This window comes from Molothrus ater, chromosome 4, assembly GCF_012460135.2.
Source record: "Molothrus ater isolate BHLD 08-10-18 breed brown headed cowbird chromosome 4, BPBGC_Mater_1.1, whole genome shotgun sequence".
Lineage (NCBI taxonomy): Eukaryota > Metazoa > Chordata > Aves > Passeriformes > Icteridae > Molothrus > Molothrus ater.
In genome coordinates, this window is record NC_050481.2 from 19,754,277 (window position 1) to 19,778,587 (window position 24,311).

The 24,311-nt window shown below is 37.7% G+C and overlaps 1 protein-coding gene across 1 annotated transcript in view; it reads left to right on the top strand.

The window, feature by feature from the left end:
- The window catches only part of CCSER1 (coiled-coil serine rich protein 1), a 614,942-nt gene that overhangs the window by 132,337 nt on the left and 458,294 nt on the right, over positions 1-24,311 (top strand). Inside the window, exon 5 of the mRNA XM_036382606.1 lies at positions 23,439-23,559. Within this exon, the coding sequence (XP_036238499.1) occupies positions 23,439-23,559 (121 nt within the window). The remainder of the gene's footprint in view (positions 1-23,438; positions 23,560-24,311) is intronic.

Below are 24,311 nucleotides of genomic sequence, written 5' to 3' on the forward strand. Positions count from 1 at the left end.
ATGTTGTGGTTTACATTATTGGATTTCTGGATTTTTGGAAGGAAAAAAGGAAAGAGTCAGTGGGGAGTTACATTCTTCTTGTTAGTTTTGACTGGTTTTTTTTAATAAACTGTGTACAGTTAAAGGCTATGTAAAAATTAACAAAGAATGAATATATTTTAAAACTAGTTTTACTTTATAAATAACCTAAATTAAGCCATCGCTAACTTCCCACTTCTGGTAGTATTTTTTATTCTAAACAGCTTTTTTTTTTAGGGTTTTATGGCCTTTCCAGAAGCTTTAATGGAATTATAGATGTACTGTGGGCAAGCAAAAATGAATCATATAGTTTACAGGAAAGTGTGTAGTCTCACTTCAGGAAATTTGAGATCTGCTTCTGTCTGTGCCACAGGTTGTCTTGTATAATCCTCTGCAAGATGCTCTGCTCATCTGTATTTATCTCTCACATAAGGATCTTTTTGGGATGCATTCTTTTTTTCATAGGTGTTTATATACTGTGATTCCAAGTGCTATAATGTATCCTGCAATTTAATAACTTGCAGTAAGTGTTTTGCAAATAAGATTCTGATACCAACTGGATTGTTTGAGGAATTGCTTGTTACGCCGCCTTCTGTAATTTTACAAATGATGTTTACTCTTAACAAAAGAGAAAGTAAATAGCTTTCAAATTGACAGTGATGAAACCAACTGCTCTGCAGGGAGCTTGGTGTCTTGACTGACAGTGAATAGAAACAAGCAGGAAATTCTCATGTGGAGTATCAGGAATGAGGAGCATCAACTGCTGCATCCTCAGGCTGTGATAACGAGTCAGTACTAAGGAAGGGGCTGGTCCAAGGGCTCCAGTGCCCTGAGCTGTCATTCTGTCTTTGGCAGGTCTATAGGTGTGCTCTCATCATACATATCCTGCCAATGTGTGAAGTGTACATGCATCCATATTTTAACTGAAGCTCTGCATCCTGAAGAATCTCAAAGTGTTTTATTTCAAAATAACATTTTGAATTGCAGTGCAGTCAATACTAATGGAATTATCTCACTAATTGTATTCTTGGTTTAAAACCCAGTTTGGAAAACAAGCTACAACAAGGCAAAAATACTGCAAATCACCTGAGCCTTTTTTTTAAACTATTCTTACCAGTGTGCTTCATATCAAATCATAGATGGGATTGTTTTGTCACTTTCTGGGTAATGCAGTTATAAGACCTTCTCTGTACTGTTTTGTGGTATCCATTAGTATTGAGACTTGAGATGCCTCCAGTGTAAAACTTGCTGATTACGGTATTGCTAACATCTCTTTATTTGCAGAAGTGGAGAAATGCTTTCTTTCAAAATTAGATGGCGAAATTTTGAAAGAACACATAATTCACCATCTATTCTTGTGTGAAAATATTTTGACATCTTTTATCCAGCCAACAAATACTGATTTTATGAGGCAATATGAATCACTTCAGTTCTGGAAAAAAACCCAGTACTCTGGCTTATGTTAATGAACAAGCATCTGTCTTTCTATGCTGTAGCTGTAAAAAGGCACAGCATGATCTTGTTTGATATTGGGACATGGAACTAGTGCTCTTGCTGAAGCAACAACCCATCCCCAAGACACCAGTGTTTGCTGCTCTTCCAGTGCTTCCTCATCTAAATGCTGGTCAGGCCTGCCTGATGCAGTGAATGTTCTGGTGGGGAGGTTGCTGCCTGGAATACCATGCCTGAAAAATGATCAGTTAAATGCAGTCATATCAATTTACAGGCAAATTGCCTGGTAATTGTTTTTATAAGTTTCAAATATCATTACTCAACACAAATAACTGGTGGAATGGTATGGATTTATACATAATTCAGCATCATGGGCAGATAATGCATTATTCTCTTGGAGGAGGTCTTAGTTTCCTCGCTATGTCATGGACTTCAGTCAGGAAAGCTGAAGTTCAGAGTGCTGACTGAATGTTTTCTGAACCTCAGGTTGAAGGACCAAATGTGTTTGTTTAAAATATAACCCAATTATTCCTGAATTATGTTGATCACCATAGTAACCTACATTGATTGTATTTTGTATGAAGTAATTTAAAGTCACTTAGCTGGAAGAAGTAAGCGATGTCAATTATTGATACATAAATGTAGCCTAATTATATTAATAGGAAACATTTTTGTAGGATGAATATTTCCTCATGCACTGGAGTTCCCTCTTATACCATGTGTTATATTGAGCATTTTTTAATCCTTTCAGTTGCTTACTTCTGCTTGCAAATACAACTGGATTGTATTTGAGAAGTACCAAATGCCTGTTAGATTCTGTGGTAAAGCTGCAGTCACATACAGTTATGTATCCACAGAATATCACTTCTATTATTTGTCTTTTATTTATTTTCCTGACAAAACATTATTGATGTGATCTTGTAATGAGTTTTGAAGTTGCTGCAAAAGTTTACTTGATCTTGATTTTTAATGACTTTTTGGTTATATACTTGATTAATCAGACTGTTGCTTGTTTGTTTAATTAATTAAATGCAGTGATGTTTGAAGGTTCAAAAAGCAATGAAATAAACAGTCTATAATTGACTGAAATGGGAATTCCTTTTGAAGAACTGCTGGAGAATCAAGTTCACTATGTAATCTTAAAATGCAGAACACTTTTGTTGTTTATGTATGCAGCTCCTGTTCATTATGCTGAAATTGAGCTGAAAATTGTTTTCTTTTGCTGCCATTAATTTTAGTTTTTAAATTCAAAGCAAATTAAGTTGCTAACTTCAGCTGCTATTGAGATGACTTCCTAAATATGAGATAAACTTGTCTCCAGCTATGTCTAGCAATTTTAATTTTGCTGGGTTGTTTCCAAATACCTGCAGTGAAAGCCAATGTATTTGAAAAAGTATTTGTCATTATTGCTCCAACTAGTATAAACTGTCTATTGCCAACAGTAGGCAAACAACCCTCAAGCTCTACTGCTCAAATTTTACATGCCAGTTTTACCTCTTCTACTGCTAATCACATCACCAGCAGCATTCAGATGGCCTAGCAGTGCTGGATAGCACAGAAGTTACAGATGGGAAGAGCTAATTACCTCACCTGGCGCCTTTGTTTTTGTTGGTTTTTGTTTGTTTTTCTTCTTTCTTTTTTTTCTGCCAGTACAGGATTTTTCCTGCAGTGTGTTTCTTATCAGCTTTCTGTTATTTAAGTTATGAAACTGCAGCCAGTTGCCTTGAGAGTTTTCCGTGTTTTGTAATTTTTTAAATTTTTATCTAGCATTCATAGATCTAAGTGATGTGCTAATCAACTGCTAGCTTAAACCTTATTGTAAAGGAGATTGAGTTCAGTCTCTTAAAACACACAGAGGTAAAAATACAGGCAATTATCACATTACATTTGTTTTCGTTCATAATTTCTGTGAAACAATATAATTTCTTCATTGTGGTAAGGGAAATGCCCAGGTAAATACCATCTTGTTCAGTTGCATATTCTCATTCTAATCTGCTTGCTTTCTAACATAACTGAATATCTAGGTTGGTTCATTGCATTTGATCTTTTAAGTCATTAGTGGAAGAAAGAGTATAAAAAGGAAGAAGTCAACTATTTTTCTCTCCTTGGTCCTAATCAACAGGTTTTTCAATCAACAGAGCTGTGTGTTGCTTTTGATTTATATTAGCAATGGTTCATTAGCCTAAAAAGAAACCCAGAGGCCCTGTGAAGTATTCTGATGTTGCCACAAGGGAAAAGAAAAGGTTATGGCAATAAATGGAACATAGTTGCTCTGGAATCATTTTGAGAATAAACGCAGGGCATTGTGAGACTCTCCCACACAGAGTCATGCTGGGATGATATTTTCAGTGAATACATACATCAGCCCCTAGAATAATATAAATATTCTTGTGTCTGCAACTCTCTGAGAAGGCAAATAATTTCATTTGGTCAGTTCAATTTGCTCTTGAACTCTCAGATCTGCACTTCATCTTTGTTTGTCTGTGTTTGACCATCCATGAATGCTTACAAGGTGCCTAAATGTGAGCTTGAATAGTACCAATTTCAGCGGATTGATTTTGGTGCTCATGTCGCTCTTAAAATGTACCTTGTTCTTCTCAGCCTGGGTGTCATTAAATGAAGTGTATTTCCCAAAGTGTTTAATGTTTACATGGAAACAAATAACAACAGAACTCAGATCAGTTCTCAGTTTCTCCATCTGAGGGTTGAAGAACAGCTTAGACTCCTGAATATGCTATGACTGAGGAGATCCTGGAAGAGTATATTAAAGGTAGTGAGTATATTATAGTATAAATAGTGTATTAAAGCTAACTCTTCCAGGTTTGAGATGAAGAAGTAGGGATGTCAGGATCCCACATTGGCACTAAGCACTTGGACAGTGCTCTCAGGCAGATGGTATGATTCTTAGTGTTCCCCTTTGCAGGGCCGGGAGTTTGACTTGGTAATCCTTGTGAGTCCTTTCCGACTCGGATATTCAGTGAAATAATTTTTGGTTCCTTGCCATAACCTCAGCATCCTCTGTTAGGTGTCAGTTGCTCTGAATGAATACAATTGTTATGAAATAATAAAATGATGATATTTTGAAATAAGAAAGAACTCCTTCTATTTAACATGTTTCTTTGTCCAATCTTTGTTGTAAAAGAGAATTAGGATGCAGCTGAAGGATTTGCATTGACGACTAGACTGTGAACAAGCTAAATTTTAGCAAACAATGAAGTAAGATTCCTTTCAGATTATCCACAGCAAGAGAGTTGTAGCTTTTAACCGCTTCTACAAAGTTGTTTGTGACAGAATACTCAAGTTTTATTTGAGGCTCTATCATACTGCTGTGTATGATAAATTGTACCAGCCAGAATATTAGTTTAGAAACTGGAGGAGCATAACTGCTGTGGACATACAGTTACCTCAGTTACCTCACTTCTTTATTTTAAAGTAACTACTGCTTCTGTTGTTGAAGCTCTTTTTCATATATAAGTCTCAGCACAGTTTTATCCCTCTTACCAAAGGAGGTTTGCTCCAAAAAATAGGTTGTGACACCTTTTAATAAACTGCCTGAACAGCACAGTGTGGGTTGATTCTTGTGGTGTTCAGGTCTCCAAAGTCAGTAAATTTGAACTGTAAAAGCAGCCTCAACCATCTAAGACTCTCTAATAGTCTCTGAAAACTTCAGAGTAGCTGGAAAATGAGTGATGTATCTCCGCTATGTGCAGCATAAATGATGTTATGACAGTGTTCAGTTGTTTGAGTGAGTACTCAATAGAGCCTCAGAGGCATTGAGGGAAGAGCTCTGGGGGTGTGTGGTCAGCTGCAGGTAGCTGCTTGTCATGCCTGTCTCTGTGAGGTGTCTTCATAGGCTTTGTTACAGTGCCTTGAATTGGTAGGATGAGTGCGGAGGACGCCAGTCTAATTGGGAGGAGGAAGAAAGTCTCCAAACACTTTCATCTATGACAGTGTCTGTCAAAGAACATGAAACACTATTCCTGTGCTACTTAATTAAGCCTTGGGTCTTTGTAACGAAAACAGCAAACAATTAATGATTAAAATTAGCGGTGTGTCCTTTGTGTAGTGATTTATGTACATAATTAATGCTGTAGCATTTTAAGGTGTTAGCTGTCCTTTACAGAGCTGCGGAATAAATCGTGACTTCAGAGGCTGTTACTTAAAATTCAAACTAACATTTACTCCAAAAAACTCTCAGTGCCTAAGAGGATAACTAGAAGCAGAAGCCCCCCCTGCCAGTTTTCTGTCTGTGTGAAGAGACATCAGTCTTGCACAGGGACTGCATTATTCTCCATATTTGCTCTAACTAGCTAGGCAGCCTCTTGCTGGTTCTAGGAAGATGATTTAAACTGCTTCTGTTCTCAGTCTACCAGAGACTGATTAGACAACCCTGTTGACTACAGATATGGGTACTGTTGGACTGTTGAAATCAGACTGAAGTTCAGCATCCAGAAAGAGTGAGGTGTTGTATTTTGTGCTTTGTTAAAACTATTAAAGCTTGGTTCAGTGAAAGCCGTACAGCCTCAGCAAAGCAACATGCACATCTGTGTGAAAAAGCTGTGCCTTAGCTTTACTTTTGCACATGATAGCCAAAATGTGAGGCTGCAGTTCAGGAAATGTGTGTACATTACTTGTATCTACTCACAGGGGTTTTGCTGTATTGGTGATGATTTAGGAATGATGGCCATTTTTTGTTGTGTCCAGCTTCTTCATCTGTACTCCAGTTTTGTGTGAAGATTATTTCAAGGTTCACTCAGTGCATATCTAGTTTGACTGTGATACCTTGTACACTTAAATACTGTTAAAAATCCTTAAGCTTAAAATAGTATTTCAAAACAGTTTATTACTATGCAGAGGAATATACTTTTATCCTCTTGCAAATACAGTTTCAACTATGAGCATTGATTGGAAAATTAAGGTCTAAAGGAAAGCTATGATTCAGTGGATGTAAAATGCTTAAATTGAACATGTGAATTAAGGAGGAAGCAATTCACTGGATATAAAGCGCTTGAAATACCAGAATTAAGGCCACAAGGAAAAGGTACTGTAGGAGCAAGCTTTCGTGGAAATAGGGTGAGAAATTTAATTATTTTATTTCCCACCCTACCTATGGCTGTCTAGCTACATTTGGGATAATAAGGGGTTAGATATAAATAATTCAGTACAGAGGTGATAATTCATTTCATAAAAATTGATTTGTAAGTACAGGGAGTTCCTATATATAGAAATTATTATAAAAGGGCCAGAATAACATGGTATCCTGGGAATTTCTGTTCTGGATTAGAACTATGTGTTCTCATTCATTCTCCTGTCTTTACCTGAGAGACCTTAGCAACAGAGAAGGGAAACTCATCTTTTTGTAGAAAAGATCTTGCAAAACTAAATATATTCCTATTATAATATGGCATATGCTCAAAACTTATTTTAAAACTCAAAACCACAAAGAAAATAACAGTACAAAATGCCAAATTAATCTCTTTTATAACTTTGTGTACCCTGATAGTATTCTTAAACATTAGGGAAAATTTGTCCAGCTTGATTTTCTAATACATGGCAGAATGTGGAGAAATTGTATTTTATCCTTCTGCATTCTCATTTCCACATCCTGTCTAGCCCTTTCACCAAATTTTTTTCCTGTATATCTGATGCCAGTAAATTCCAAAACCTGTTGATGGTACAGTTTGTGGTCCTGAGTTGTGACTTTGGACACAAAGAGTGTTTTGTTGGTAGAATAATTCTGGTAGTGTTTATTTGTTTATGTGACAGAAAATTTAATCCTTATCTGCATCTTATATAATTATTTAAAAATCTTATATGACACTGGTAATTTCAGCAGTAATTAGCAACCTGGTAAGAAGGTAATTACATCTACAGAGACTGTGTTTTTACATGTTTAGCAGTCTGCCTAACGAGCCACACCAATGAAAACAAAAACCAAAAAGAAGATTTCATCTAGAGCAGCTACAGGTTTACTTGTATCACTGTAAAATCAACACAAGGTACTGAGAATTTGAATAGTAATCCCTCTCTATCCAATACCTAATTAATTAAGGTTAATGAGATTCTTAAAAAGCAAATCCTTCTACAAAGTGTACCTCTGCCATTATTCCCATTAAATATCAGGGTCACAGCCCTGCTTATTCATTTACATAAAACCTCTCTGTGGGGTATTTTTGCAGTGTAAGGTCTTCATGGTACATGCACTCCCTGTATCAGGAAGGCAATGGTCCATATCTAAAGTCCATAAGAAATTTAGGCTTTGAAAAGATGTGAAAAGCAGCTGACATTTAAGGTGTGATTGTGTTTTTTCTCTTAGTGAACCAAAGTGCTTTCTGACATTAGCAGTAACTTTGCTGATCAGATACTTTGTCAGCATGAAGATCTTTGTCAGGGGGCAGGGCTTTAACCCAACACCAAGAACGTTCTTTCCTCCCAGAACATCACTGCAGTGTGAAAGGGGCCCATGGTCCCTTTCAGTCCTCCTTGTCTTCTGGGATTTCTGCTGGGATAAGTCTGGAGCAGTACAGTGCTGCACCAGAAATGTATCTGGTAGTGTTGAAATCCCTAAACTAGAGGGTTTTCTGTTTTCTTTTTGGTTTTTGTCTGGGATTTTTTTTTTTTTAGTGTAGAGCAAACTAATGCTCTTGAGTCTCTGTGTAAGAACCTGCATAAATACACTATCCTTAAAAAAAGGAAAAAAAATACTTTGTTTCTGAGTAAAAGTGATACTTATTTGGTAATTAAGCCCTTAAGTAACAAATCAGGATTCTTTTTTCAGGCCTTTTATTGCCTAGAAAATCAGGCAGGGTGTATAGGTTTTTCTGCCTTTCCTTTTCTGCAAATCAAAACTGTTCTGTTGAATTTCAAGGCAAGAAGCTGGAGGCTGGAAGGCAGTACTAATGCAGAAGCTTCTTGAGTCATGGTTAGTTTAGACATTTACTGTGGAGCCTATCAAGGAAACCCTTTCTCTTTCATATCAGTTCATAATTTCTTCAGTTTTATTTGTACTTGTTTAGAAGACATTTAGTAAGTATCAGTGTATGTTACCCAAAAATTCCAACAAGATGGCAGTGTTTTCCCATCTTTTAAGGACATGTCACTGGTGATGTCCCTCTCTGAGTGCCCTCCTGATGCTTGTGACCATATTGCTTTTAGTAGTAGTAGCGTCTTGGCCCACAAACTTGGGATGTTTCATTGTCCTGTGAGAAAGTATAAAACCCCAAATGGTTGTTACTTCGCTGGCTTTCAGTGTGTCATCAAGGCAGAACCTGGAGATTGCCTAACTACTTTTCTCTGTGCTAAATTTCAATTTTGTTTTGATGCATTAATTTAGAAATATTTCTTCATTTTCTTTATATTCATGGCAAGTTGGATATTCCACAACCCAGGAAGAGATAGCAGAGCTCAATGTGTGTGTTGTGATTGACTGTACAGTCTCTGGACATCTGCAGGACCTCACGGATGCTGAAGTGCCACAGGAGGCTCCACATCTTTGTGTTAGTCTTTAACTGCGGTGTGGGAAACTCCTATTGAGAGCAGCTACTGGGCACATCAGCTGTATCCTAGATTTTACAGAAGGTTTTACATTTGGTACACTCTGTATACACATTTTCACTGCAGGTTTTTTTGGGGTTTTTTTGTTTGTTTTTTTTTTTTTTTTTCCAGAGCCATAACTGGATGATTTTAACATAAGCCTGTTGCTGAACAAAGAAACTGGAGCAGAGATTGTATCAACTCACAGTTTCTTTCTGCTTTGCTAACTCCTTCTCGTTTGCTAACAGTTCTCTTGCTCTCGACTGGAATACAGGCTACTTCCTCTGTGTTCTTCAGAGCTATGGCAATTAAAAAACAGAAAGTGTAACATAGTGGGACCCCCAGATGGAGTAGAAGCTTCCTGCCCTATTGGTTTTAGCTGCTAACTGAGACACCATGCTGAGGGCTGTTAGTTCAGGCTGATAGAGCCAGAAATCCTGACTTCCACCATCCTGAAAAGACACCACTTGTTGGCTAGTTTTGTTTAATAATAGTTTAACTTAGTTATGTAAGAAGGAAACTTTCACGTATCCCTCAGTAAATGTGTGTCTTTGAGATCTCCATGGTCAGCCTTGATTCCACTGTTGTCCTGACTCCTCTCTAACTTAGTTTTCAGTCTTTAGCTACTTGTTACTTGAATTCCAAGGGATTGAGGAGGAGTGCTGGTCCTTCTGTCATTCTTGACCTTTCTTGTGGGATGAGGGGGCTACATGTATCCTATGTGAAGCTGCAGTGAACCCATACCTTGCTGTGAAACCTCTGCTTCCTGCTCTACCAGAAGGAGCTGTGGCTATGTAAAGTAATCTTTCCTTTCTTTCATATTTTATGTTCTGACATCATTAATACTGACAGTACAGGTCTGGGAATCATTTGCTAGTTAGATTGAACAGTCTTAGTACAGTCTCAGCCTTGACAGGTTGCAAAATGTTTAATGTATTACTTTGTATTACAAACACATATCCTTAACAAATCCATTAGCAGATGTAAAAATCAAAATAGATGCTCAGAATTCAAAGTAGGATCAATCTAAAATTTTAATGTATCGTTCTTTCTTAGCATTTTCATCTGTGGGTAATAGTTCTGTACATAATCATTGCTGTCTACATTGCTGAAACATTGGTTCAGAGGCTGACAGGGAAATGTAGTCAAATGAACCTTGGTCATGTGTTTAATCCCAGCATATAAAACAGTGTTTTATGCTTTATGTTCTTAGACTAGGCAGTACCTCTGACACCAAAGCCAGTAAAGAGATAGTGAATATATGAAGGAAAAGTGAAAGCATGCAGTGAGAAATCTTTGCTGAGGAGAAAATGTGTTGCCCGCTTTTTAGATCTAAATTGGTGCTTTAGCACATTTTATGCATGACTTCTCACATCAGAGTACAGGAATTACTCTTTCAAATGCAATAAAGATAATTTGGATAGCTGATTTCCCAGCTTTTTTATGCTGTGGAGTGTATAAAACATCTAGCTAGTTCAAATGCCACTAGTGGATACAAATTAATGATATAGGACAATTATATGAGGTGTTTTTAAGGAAGATGATGTGTTAAGTGTATTTCCTTCACCTTTTGGATCTTTATATTTTGAATATTTTTGTAGATTAGCGGCAATGCATAACATTTATATTTAAGATTTTATCAGAAGTGAAGTTTTATTTTGATTAATACATATGATATTTAAAATATTGGGTGACTTCCAAATAATTCTCGTTTTTAAATTTGAGGGCTTCTAGTAAATGTCAAGTGTTAATCTTAGGCGTGCTCTTAAATTCTAATCAGCTAAGAGCATAATTGTTCAGTAGAGAGTGAAGTAAATTGCGTTCTTAAATGCAGTGGCTTAGAGAACTGGTGGGAAGGAGGTTCCAGAATTGGTGGCCATGTGCTCCAAAATGCAAAGAAGTCCTCTGCATACTTAAGATCCCATTAGTCCCCCTCTCTCTGAAGAGTCAAGGGTAACTTTTGCACCCTGGTGTCTGGAGTGTTCTTGAGGTTAGTGGGACTGCTCCCAGTGAGGGCCAGGGTTTTAAATTGCATCATGCAGGGGCTGGCTGTTGACATTTGGCTGAGAATGGAGCGGTGTCATTGAGTGCTCTACGTTTCAGAAACTTTGGAGCCAATTTGTTCTGATTCTCTATCTAGGTTACAGCTTTTCTGGAGCCTGGATTTCTTTGTGCATGTATTGTTTCTGTGTGCCACCCCTTAGGAGCCAGCTGCATAAATATACAGTAAAGGACAGTCTTGTCCCTTGAGAGCAAGTGGTGAAGGCTGATGGATAGAGCTGAGTTTTTAAAAGGCCACATCCTCTGATATGCAGTTGTAGGTAAAAATATCACTCCAGAATCACTGTGGATTAGGAAAAAAAGTGATTTGTCTTAATTTTTAGGTACCTCCAGAAATCTGGTCCACTTGCACTCGGCTAACTTTTCAGCAGGATCTGTTGTACTTGACTGGTTCCTTGGATGCCTCTGGCATGACATCTGAAGTAAAGATGGAAGATTTCTCAAGGGAAAGCGGAACGTGGGGCTGTGAATGTGTTGTCACTATTTAAATAGTCATTAGGCCAGATTTTGCTGGATTCACAGATGCCCAACCAGTCTTCCATATTCATGAACACTCTTCATCTGCTTTGACAAATGGTGCTATTTGAGAATTGAGCTTTCATCTTTTTGCTTCCTTTTAACCAGTTCACCTTGGGTTCAGAAATTCTGAGGCTGGTGAATCCAGAGAAAGCTCCAGGTGAAAGCTCTGGCAATTTAATTTTTATCTTCAGCTGGAGTGTTATTCACTGAAAATCAGTAATGTAGATTTTACTCCTCCTTTCTATACATCTTTTGCTGGTTTGGAACATAATGACTTTTTCTGTGGAACAGGTTTTTGAGTTAACTTTCCTGCCAGCTCCTACAGAATTTCCCAGTATCCTCTTCTGTAATCATAACATTTAGAGCCTAGTTTATCCCCTGGTGGAGAGCAGGAGGAACAGCATGTAGTTCTTTACTGTTGAGGGAGACAAGGCTAAAATATTTAGTGCAGGTTCTAAATCATGCTTGGAATAAAACATCGTACTTCTCAAAAAAAAAACATTTACAGTATTTCCTCAAGTAAAAACAACAGTATTAGTGATTGTGTCACCTCTCAGCATTTGCAATTCCTGTGCTAATATTGTCAGTGTGAGCTACTGCCTTCAGTTTAAAAAGTGCAGCAAATCTACCTGACCACTAAATGGCACTATTTCCTTTTCAGAGCCAAAACCAGAGGAAAGGTGTTTAAATCAAAGAGGGATAATATGCAAATGTTTATTTTCTTATTATCTACTCTCCAAATTGTTGTTTGTCACTAAGAGAAACCTGACTTGTTTGTTCATTCTTTGCTTTGCATTTGGTATCACTGGTAGAATCCAAACAGAAGCTGATGAATTTGTAATGTCTTGACTTTAGCTGTTGCATTGCTTCTAAGTTTTGTATGACTGCCTTCTGTGGAGAACTTGACCCATAACACAAAGAGAAGCAACTTAATTTCTTTTCAAGTTAAAATTTTATTTGATTCATATTAGGAATTTGAATTACTCTTGTTTGGTAAATTTTTGGTGTTTAATGAGGTTAGAAGAAATGTAATACAGGCCTGGGTGGACACAACTGAGTTCTGGTTATTCGGTTTGCAGCATCAGTCTGTGTGAATGTTGAATTGTTGTCCTGTGGTGGTCCTCTCTCAAGTTTTTCAGACATTTTCATATGGGTGCCAGTATTAACAGACATCTGCATGTAATTACCTATGCAGAGGAAAATATTTTTTGAAGAAATTAACCCCATGTAGTTTTATATCTCATTTTTTGTTATGTGGTTCTTCTTTCTCTCCATTGAGTTCTGTGGGGCTGCAGTGTAAGTAACAATATCAGATTTGAAAATCAGGGCTAGGGAAAAATGGCTTAGGTAACTTTCTTAAAGAAAACAGCCTCCAAATGGTTCTGTATAGGCTAATGCTATTTTTCTTGCCATGACTGCTTGTATAATTAAAAACACTGGCTTAAGGGTTGATAGAACTGGAGCATCTGTGTCACACCCTTTAAGTGTGACATGGAGCAACCAATATTTGTTACTAACAGATGGAGACCTCAGTTCATCAAGTCCAGCCTCCCAAAGAGCAAGGTGATTATGCTTTGCCAAGTTGTGCTATGCAACTTTAAAATACATACTTGACAAACACACATCTTAGTTTTAATCCTAATTTAAATATGTCTGTAGACAGTCACAAATTTTGTTTAGTGTCTGGGTTTTTTTCCCCAATAATTTAATTGCTTTTAATGCTCCAGTTTGACTTCTGTTTATTTAGGGAGGTCTGGAATTGTCACCAATAGAGGATCACATAGAGTGTAGTGTATCTTTTAGTCATCTTTCTGAGAAGTTGGAATGGTAACAGAGTTGAGCCTGCCTTCAGTGACTTCAAAGTCACCGATTCCATGTTTGTATATATTCCTATGCCTGTGCTGGACATTTTTGCAGTGTCAGCACACTGAGTTGATGGTTTACTGTGAACCAAAACTGCACTTCAGAGGCATAGTGATAGTCTGCATTATTTCTTTCTGGGGCTGTAATCCTGCATTGGGCTCCATTTAAACAGTGTTTGTTAATCTTCTGGTGTGATGACTCTTCAAGATGGCTGAGCTTGTCTCACATTCCTGTCATTTTGATCTCGACCATTTTTGCCCAGCACGTCCTATTCATATTTCAATTTATTTGTCTTTAAGGTAAAATATACTGCTTTCAAAACTTGGTTGGACTTCAAGCCCTATTGAATTTCGGGTTTTTTTTAGAATAGTTGAGACTTTTAGAGAAAGTGTGAACAGTCATCAACATATGATCAATTGTTTTATTGCTTTTCAGAAAGATGCATATATATTACTTGGCATATGCTTTATCTGCAGCATAGATGTATGGCTAGAAGTCTGTACTTCTGAAAATCAATTGGAAAAATTGTGCTGTTATTTTGACCATTAATTGGAAGAATTCCTCAGATCACTTACAAACCTGGCATAGCAGTGACCTGAACTCTTCAAAGTTTTGCATCAGGACTATAATATTGAACTTTTGGAAGAACCACAGGATGTGCTTGTGCCACATGTCAGATCAGATGATCCCAGTAGTTTCATTTGGCCTTGAAATATAGTAAATCATATGCAGTGAGTACAAAGCGTAGCAAAATCTGCAAGCTGTGCAAATGGGCAGACTTTTGAAACTGCAGGTACATCAAATAGTGTTGTCTTTATCAGTTTTCTTTGTGGCATGGGAGGCTTTGTATCATTTCACAACTGCCTCTAACCTTTCTTGTCACATAGCCAACTTGTGAACATGATTTCCCTAGTACTGCATGAAAAGCTGTGGGAACAGCCTAGGAAATTGCTGGGCTGATTATCTTCTGGAGTCCATCTTCTGCTTGCTGTCACAACACACCTGTGAAGAGCCTTCACTTGGCAGCCCTTTGAACACCCAAGTGCTTTTCCTTCATGCCCAGGTTTAGTGGGTGCCTGCCATAGCTGCCCACAGGAGGAAGGTGTTGTGTATTCTGTCCTATCCCATCATTTAACCTGCTCTTCCTTAAAGCCTCTCCATTTCCCCTCTTGGTTCAGAGGTCTGTCACTAGGGGCTCCTGCTGGCCTGTCCCTTTGCTGTGGGGGTACTGAGTGGTAAGACTGTGGGTGATGGGTATGTAGGATTATTGGGATTACCTACCCACTTTGCTCATTTCTCCCCTGCTTTGTGGTTAGACTGGAGCATTCAGCTGGAGCAGTAGCCATCTGCTAGCTTGTGTATGCTGGTTTGCAGGATTGTTAAGTGGCTGCAGAGATGCTTGGGCTGAGTTTGCCTTCCTGTATGAGTGTATCACCTTAAAGAGAGCAAAGGTATAAAATAAATGGCTTGCATTTTATAATAAATGTGGAAAATATCGTCCTTGAGAAACGAGTGACATCTTTGTTACAGATCCTCTATTTGTTTCAACGTGTGGTGTAAATTTCCAATAATTCAGTATGTGAGTGACTTCTGTGAAGGCAGGAATGAGTGTGGAAGGGCCATGACCAATGTGCTGTAGCAGGGACTGATCATTGAGTTGCTTGTCACTGGGCTTGACAAAGGCTGTCATTCTGCAGAGTTGTGCAGCTCTACTGGCAGCTGTACCTGGTGCTTCTGCTAGTGACTGCCAGCACAGCTATAACAGAAAGCCAAATAGCCTCATACTCCTGCAAAACAAAAATACCTTGTGTAATTTTCCTGGTGAGCTTTTAGAATCTACAAGGAAACCCAACATTATGATTTTATTTAATAATTTCTCTTGGGAAACTGTACTTTTGGTGGTTTGTCTGTGAATTAATTGCTGAAGTAAATTTCTTGTGACTACAGCCATTCAATACAGAACACAATAAATTAATCTTGCTTGCCTGTCAGTCTTTATTTCAGCTAGGCTAAGAATAATAGTTGAAGCCAGGAGACTGTGCTCCTGAAAACACTTGCTATTGAGTTTTGACAGTTTTACTTGCAGTGAGTGACAGTTGAGGATATTGTTGTTAGAGTAGTCATTCCTTCAGGGGATTGTATTATGCCTACAGAAATGCCCTGCAGGCCTTTTTATATTCCTTCTTTTAAGATGCCAGTGTCACAGTCACTCCTTTTTCTCTCCTTTTCTTGAAGGCATCACATAACATAAATAGAAACCCAAATGTGATCAGAAGCAGAACTAAAACTATTATTCTTCTCTTGGCTGAAAAGGGAATTTTGAGGCAGACAGCTCTTGCAGCTGGTGGCATCCCTGTTGGGATTTCCCCCATGTTCTGTAGGAAGAGAGACAAAGGTTTCCCACTTCCTGGTACCTTATGGCTATTACCAGGACATGGCTTTATGCTTGCACCTGAAACTGGCACTTTCAGTACTACCTTTTCCATTCTTTCTGGACAGCTGAAGTTTTGAGCTGTTCTGTTTCCTTCCATTACCCAGGAGCTGAGGTGTTTTTTGTTCTTACTACACAGTGAGGCAGCTTTGACAAGAATGGCAGAGGCTACCAGAAGGGGAGGTCTGGGTGAGCCTTGTTTCCCCCATGAACCACCCTGCAGCTGTATTCTGTGGTAAATTAATTTAATGAATTTAACCAGTTGTCTTTACAGACTCTTTGGGAATTAACAGATGTACTTGTTTGGCCCACATGATGATCAGCACCACACATCCTAGATGAAATGACTAATCCTCCACCTTTTATTCTAATAGATATTCATACTGTTTAATTATGAGGCTTCCTGGAATTTGGCAGAATTAGATATGATTGGTGGGATTCACATCATTAGTCCTTCATTATAACCTTTCCCTCACACAGTTGTGTATTTATGCACACAGTTCTTATTCATGCTTGTGTCACAAAACAAGTCATAGACTAGAGGGCTAAAAATACAGGCCTGTGACATCATCCTGACTGATAGTGCTGCCAAAAGCTAGTGGAAGTTAGTCGTCATTTTAAAAGTTCTATTATTAACACTTAACCAATGCTTTTGATATTGAGAAGTGATATCTACCTACTGGATACAGAATATGCCTTTATTTTTAAAGCCTGATTTTTCAATTCCTGTGTAGGCTGCTTGGAACAATATTTGCTTTAAGTAGTTCACTGTGAATAAGAAAGTATCTCAGAAGCAGCCTCAAGCACAAATAGATGTACTTAGAATGTTTTAGGTGTACAGTAGTTACAGCTGAAAAACTAACCCACTTAATTTTCTGGAAATGCAGTTACAGTTTCTCCTGGCCTTGCTACAGTTATCCATCATTGCAGGAACTTCAACAAGGAATGGTTGGTTGTGGAGAGGTCAGCAGGGTGACCAGAGCTATGGAACAGGTTTTAAACAGGAGCATATGCAGATAATGCAGCCTGTAAAAGAAATGGATGTCTAAATATCCAAAAGAAGTCTGTAAAATACAGAGTGGAAGGTGAAGGGGGGGAATTTGTGCATTGTCTTCTCCATGACTAAAACTGAGGGAGTCAGATGAAACAAGTGGTGGCAAGTTTAAAGTGGACTGATAGGAATAATTGTTCACATAAGCTATATTCAGCTTTGGAAGTCTACAGGACATCGTGGGTACTACAAGTTCACACAACAGCATAAGTAACTGAACAAATCCCTAAAATCCCTGAGGGAATGGTAAATAGAGGCACAACCACTTTGTAGAAGAGTCTGCCCATCACTGTAAGCTGTGGGAGGCTGCTTGAGAAGACTATCAGGAGTTAAGGTGCTACCCTGTGGCATCTTTCTGCCTCAGGAGAAACCAAACTGCAGTGGTTCTCTCAATAGAGTGGAGTTAACAGAAAATACGCAAGATGTGGGTCATTGGTTTTGTCATTACCTATCTGATTATTTAGGAGTTGTTGTTTCCATCACTTACCATGTCTGTAGGGTTGGTCCTCAGGGGATGAGGGCATACCCTTTCATTCAGCATTCCATCATGCATGAGCATTTAAAAATTAGAGTTGAATTTCTTATGCATGGGATAAAAGTCGCCTGACCCAAATTTTACTTGTGGTTCTTACTGCGTTATCAGAGTGGCTTGTGACAACAAACAAATTTAGGACAGGTAGGAGATAATCCAAGGGTGCAGATCATCACTGCAGAACTGCTGGTGTCTAAGAGGAATTCCCTGACTCCTGCTTAATGCTGCATTTTGTACCCTTCATGTTTGTGTGTAGCACAAAGCAGATATGTGTGTGCAGCCATTGTGTAAAAGAGCCATGAACCATAAGAACCTGATAGAAAGTAATTAGTTTGCCTATAATGGGCCTGTAATTGTTGCTATTACAAAATTTCTGATTGTGACTGTGTTGTATTTAAGAACCAGGCCTGTGGTTTTATTGTAAAATTATTACAGCAAACCCTTGGGGGACTGTGAGCATATACACTCATTCTCTTAAGTATTCACTTGGCCAATATTGTGAAATGTAGCTGTTTCTAGGGAACAAGGGGCTCTAGAAAAACTGTTGAACTAATAAAAATAGAGATTCATTTAGTTTCCTTTTTTCTCCAAAGACCATCATCAAATCTAGGATCAAGCAGCAGGAAAATGAAGCTTTTTTATTATTATTTTTAATATTGGGCTTTTTCTAATATAAGTAGATGGGCAAAAATAGCTTTCACATAAAGTACCTTGCCCTTTTGTGTTCTTTTAAAGAGACCGAAAGTCTCCTTGGGCTTTAGGATTTAATAACAAAGTAGTAAAAGACTTTATTGTGTTTCTGGGGCTGAGAAAGAGGGTATGGAACTGAATTCATACACTTGGTTTTGCTGAAGTGTTTAATGCAGGTATGTTTGGGGTTGATGGAGAGACAAATCAGAATATTGTTTTTTTTTCTGAGCCCTCTGAGTGACCTAGGACTATCAGAGGCCATATCTATGCAGTCAGGAATGGATTAACATGGTGGTTAGTCACAGTTCTTCCTGGACATACCAGAATTAATAGACTAGATTTCAAGATCCTCTCTTATATGCTATTTCTAATGTCAGCACCTTTCCTGGCAAAATAACTTCTGTTGCATGTTGTAGATGTTTTTTTTTTTCTTTCCTCAGCTCTTCACTTGTTCTCATATACTGAATAAATTTACAGTGTATCCACTCTTTCTTTTTGGTCGGTTGGTGTGTTTGTGGTTTGGGTTTAGTTAGCTTGTTTGTTTTAGCAAAAGCTCTGCTTTAAGTGTAACAGTTCTTTGTCCTGAATTTCCCTTTGTCTGAGGAACCTGTATAGGGGTTACATATTTTGCAGCTCTTGTCCTTTGTTCAGAGTACCTCAGAGGGTGACTCATCTCCTGAGCCTTTGCATGGCAGAGAGGTATTTAGGAAACCATGTACCAAATGTTCTCAGTGCCTGCCATGAGAGTTGGTGTTCCAGAGTTATTAAAACATAATGTCTGGCTTTTGGTAGTAAAAGGGATGTGGGATTGAATACTTGGCATCCAGATATTGCTCCCTCATGCTCTAGTCCCCCATCTCCTATAGTGGCAACTGACTGATCTTTCAGGTAAAGCATTTAGTGCTTTCCATGCTCCTGGCTGCTTGCCTATTTTTTTACCAAAGCAGAAGGATTTTTGGTGTAAAACAGCGTCTGTTTCCAGATTTGATTTGTCTCCTGAATAATGAGAGCTGATAATTTTAAATTTCATAGGCATAAATGTAAATACTTTGGATTGTCAGGATAAGTGCCCGGATTTCTGAAATCCAGAAATACTTCACTGTTTTGGTGTCCCTGTGTCATGATTCCCTTATGCTTCACTGCACACTGCATATGAACATCTCCCTTCTGTTTTCTCTAAGCAGGTAGTACTTGCTGCTAATTTCATCCTGCATCTTGTGTCAAGGGAGACTTTTTTTTGATAGCAAGCAGTGATAACCAGATTTTCTTTCTCCTCAATTAAAAAAAAAAGGTGGGGGGGAAGTGTGTACAATTAAGTGTTTGAAATAGATGATGTAAATGACATCCCTAGAGCTTAAAAATCTTTTGATTCTCTGGAGAAACACATTCTGTTCAGTAGCTGTTGAAGGCTTCCTACTGTCCTACTATTTAGGGAATTAAAAATTTTTCACTGGTTGGTTCAAATTAGAAGAAAAATGTTTAATTAGTCATTCTCATTGTTCTTGAAAGAAGCAACAAAGAAAAAAACCAAAAACTAATGTTTTTCTTCTCCAGATGTAAAAATCTGTTTAATAGTGAATGATGTTCTGGGACTGCCTAAACCAGCTAGGGTAAATCCAAGCCAGCACTCCTAGTGATAAATATATGAGGTACTTTTAAAACACTTGGCGATGGAAGAAAACAAGCTGCATGCATCACTACACCGAAGGATCTGGGGAGAAACCGTGCAGCTTCAAAAGTAGTACAGATCTTTTATAATAGTAGTCTGTGAAGTTAAGACTGTTTGTTTTCCCTTTCTGTCGAGTACTCCTTTGCATGACTTGTAATTTGTAGGTAGTGTCTTATGTTTCACTAAGAAAAATATGTTTCTATAATGATAACACATAGATATTCCTCTGGTTGTGTTGTTTCACTACAATTAGTAGCTTGTTCGTGTAATGGTTGAGTTGCGAATAAAGGACTGAAAAATACCATCTCACTTGCATGCAAATTGCTTTTTTTTTTCCTGAAGATACTCAGTATATAAAACATTCTTAGATGCTAAATGTTAGTTTCTTAAAGAGACTGCTACAGGTAATCAAAGATGGCTGAGTTTTCCCCTTGTTGATAACTTGTACTGTTTTTTACACCATTCTGCATCAGGAATAATATAGTAGGCTGAGACAGCTGTGATTACGTTGATGACTTTGCCAAGCACTAACTCAGATGAGTGAAAATTCTGCTTTCCTTACCAATTCATGTGGGAAGGCTAAATTTTTAAATTCTTGCCGGATGTTAAGGAACAAGTTTGACATGTGAGAGGATTTATGATTAAAAGGAGCGATACTTTAGAGTAATTGTTTTTCTGATGTTTGTGATATTTTGGGGATTGAACAAATTTCAATTCATAAAGAGTGGAGTGTGTAGACATCATGAATGGTCTTTTTTGGGGTAACATAAGCCACTTGTAGATTAAAAAATGAAGTTGTAGAAATTAAGCTATGCTTAAGAGTTGAGTTTGAAATGTAAAATGCAAAAAGTCTTAAGTAAAAGTGTCCATCCCTTTCAGTGTTAAAGTTGGGAGTCCACATTCAAGCATGTTCTCATTATTTTAATGCAAGTTAGAAACAGATAGTAAGAGCTTACACTCCAGTAGGTGAAAATTACTTGCTGCTGTGCCATCACTACTTCATGACATTTTAGTTAATTATACTGTCCTATAATGACTTATGACTGTGCACAGAGAGCTGAGATAAAAAGGAGGAATTGTAGTGATTTTCAAAAGTGAGACCAAAGAATATTGCTGTCTAGAATGGGGGGATAATACATTCCATGAGCTGCAATCACTGGATGACCACGGGATTTGTCTTCAGCTGTAAATTAGGGGATTATACAACTCATGTATAGCATTAATTATTAAACAAAAGCAATTTCACAGTTTTATTCATTCATGAAATTTCTGTGAAGAGTAGGAAACTTGCAGTGTCTTCTTTGTTACTCATGATTCCCTCTTTTATCTTTTTTTGAAACTGCTCTGATGGACAGTGCCTGATCTAAGCAAACTCGCCCCTGTGATGCTTGTCACCAGACCTTTTATGAGTTCTAAAGTAATAACTTGATACTTTAGTAGTAATGCAGGTCTTCTGAGAAAAATGTGTATTTGCTTCATCCTTTATGCTCTGTTTTATCAGTGTTTCTGGTTAAAATTCAGGTACTGAATATCACTGGTGCAATATGACGAGCCTATTTTTTTGGCAATTCTTTGACTGTAAATAGAGACAGAGAGACATTCATGTTCTTTTTTACATATACTCAGTTGCTGGTTGTAATGAGAAAATACTGTTTTGTAAATTGGTGCCTACCAAGCAGAATCATGCTAGTAGATGGTCTGCTGGTCATACATAATATAGTAGGATGTAAAATCACCAAAAATTCCATGTTTTCTTATGCTGTCTCTTTAGTTCAATGTATTTTGCATTAGTTTAATCTTAATCTGTTGTGCATCAAGCTATAACAGAAATCCTACTTGCATGCCTGCAGTCAATGTAGCAAATTCTCTTTGTGTATGATTGTCTTTTGGAGATGTGTGTCTATCTATGGTGGTGACAAAGTATTGAGTAATGCTGGTTCCAAAGAAAAAAGGAAGGTAAGGTAAGATAGTGGGCATCTTAGGTGGCTTAGTCACTTATCACGGTGTGCACATTAACATTTAAAACACAAACATAAACAATGCTGGACAACATCAGATAAATTAAATGGAATTACAAGCACTCCCCAAGAGGTTTCCTTCCTGGCAGAGCTGCCTGTGCTCCAGCCAATTGTGCTGCTTGCTGAATGGCTCAGAACTGCTCAGGAAGCAAAAAAAAACCTTCGTAGGAATACCCAGCCCTGACCTGACCTGTTCCTGTTAGTGTTTCTCAGGGTGTTTGTGGAGCACCTCTGTGTCCTGTTGGCGTGTACTGAGTTCAGGCTGAAGGTAATTGTGCCCTCGGGGTAAAATGGCACAGTTAGCTGTTCTTGACCTAGTCAGGTCAAGATGGGTGAAGTTTTACTCCAGTTTTGCTTCTTTTGTAAGGGGAGCATAGGCTATACCAAAGGTGCGTTGTCCGTGGGCAGTAAGGAGGCGCATGATTGTGGAGAATGGAATAATAATAAATCCATGTCACAGTTCAAGGTTCCCAGCTGTACCAGTCTTGCATAAATCCATGTACTTGTGAAATGTGTTCTTTCTGGTTTTGAATTGCTCAGGATTTGCCACAGTCATTCTGGTTTTACAGGCTATATTATTGGCTCTGTGGGCATGTGTTCACTCTTTATGAAAGTGTTCTGTATGTTATAAAATACTGTGTGTCTTTCTGTTTAAATATAGGCCCCCACATTTCTTCTTGCTTGTATATAACACATTAAAGTACCAAAAGTAAGATAAGAAGCTGTTATCCTTTGTTCAATGAAACCAACTCTTAATTCCAGCTTTCATTTGTTTCATGCCTTGGCTGTACAGGAAATGTATAGCTTCAAAATCAGTAGGGAGTGGTCACTGCTAAAAGCTGCATTACTAGTGACACTTGAAATGTAGAATTTAATAATATTTGTGAATTGTAATAGATATAATTGTCTGTTCAGAGGTTGGAAACTTTTGGATATTGATTTATTGGTTCTAATTGAGCCAAATGCTCAGCTCAAGTGTGTGATCATTGTTCTAGCTCTAAATACTGTCTAAGTTGTAACATTCAGCACAGTAATACAGATACAGTTTTTATTAAAGGAAGGCATGAGTCAGTATATCAGATATCATCACTTCTAAACCATTTGGATTTGGCCTTTTTGGAGTAAAACGAGTCACAACAGTTAAAAGTGAAAAGTAAATCACGAATTAGATTTTCTTCAATCTATTTCTTTACCCAGTCTAAAATTTTTGAAGGTGGGAGGTTTGCCTGGAAACCACTCATTATTTTCACCTTTATTTTCAGTTTGTGATGAAAGATAACTAAGAAGTGAATCATACTCTGATGTAATTTATGAAATAGAAGTCCTTTTAGGACTCAGACACACCAATGAGCTAGAGCAGATCTTGTGCTAGGTAAAACTCAGTGAATGATCAGTCAATGGCAAAAAATGTGCGAAGTAAGCACATTAGGAAACATGAAAAATAATGGCATTTTCATTGCATGTGATCACAATGAAACCCAATTAATTTTTTGCATTTGTGTTTATCATAGTATGAATAGATTTTTTCTTTTTTTTTTCTTTTTTCTTTTCAAGTGCAAACTGAGTTTACTGTTTAACACTGATACTTTTTATCTTTGCAGTGTGCCGAGAAGATTCATACCAGTCAATAGTGTCATGTGCTGCTGTAGTACTCACCCCTGTAGAGACCACAGTGGATACAAGGAAAAAAGAACAGATGATAATGCCTGATGTGTCCAAACAGTGAGTTATTCAAATAACATGATCTTTTACAAGTGCAATTTAAACACCAGGCCAGAATCCTTCTCGTGGATATGCATATACACCCTCCTTTCTCTTTCATCTGGGCTTTCATAGGTGTTTCCAAAAGTAGAAGCTGCCCTGAGGCTAAGCTGCTGCTCTTGTTCATTAGCCTACATTTTTTTCCCAAGACTTTTGGTAATGACATGTATAGAGGGAATGGGCCTTTATATGCTGAGAAACTGACTTCTAAACAGGTTTGATAAGGTGATTCTTTTTGATTAAATAGTCCTTTCATTTTTGCAAGTAGTTGATTTTTATAAAGAATATGATTTGTATATGCTCAGCTCATTGGCATTATTTCAGTGTTTTCCAGTGACCATTTTACCTCTGTTGCACAAGTGGCATCTTCAAAAGTGTGGTAGTGTGTTCTTCTAGGGAAATTTTGTTCACTTAATTACAATGTATTTTGGTATCTTGCATTAGATGAAAATCAGAGTGTGCAGTAATATTTGCCTTGCAATACCAGGCAGGATGGTTATTTCTTAATGACTGAGTCCTTGGAGAATAAAAATAATTTCGTTTTCATGAAAAGAAAGAAAACACAGTTGTAAGGCTTTATCACAACACAAACTTGAGGTCTGTGCCTTTTCAAGTGTGGAGGGTATTAAAAATATGACAATGGATAACATCATTCTTGTTCATTTATGTTTAGTTTTCTGCTTCTCTTGGTATGCACAATTTTAGCTTTAAAA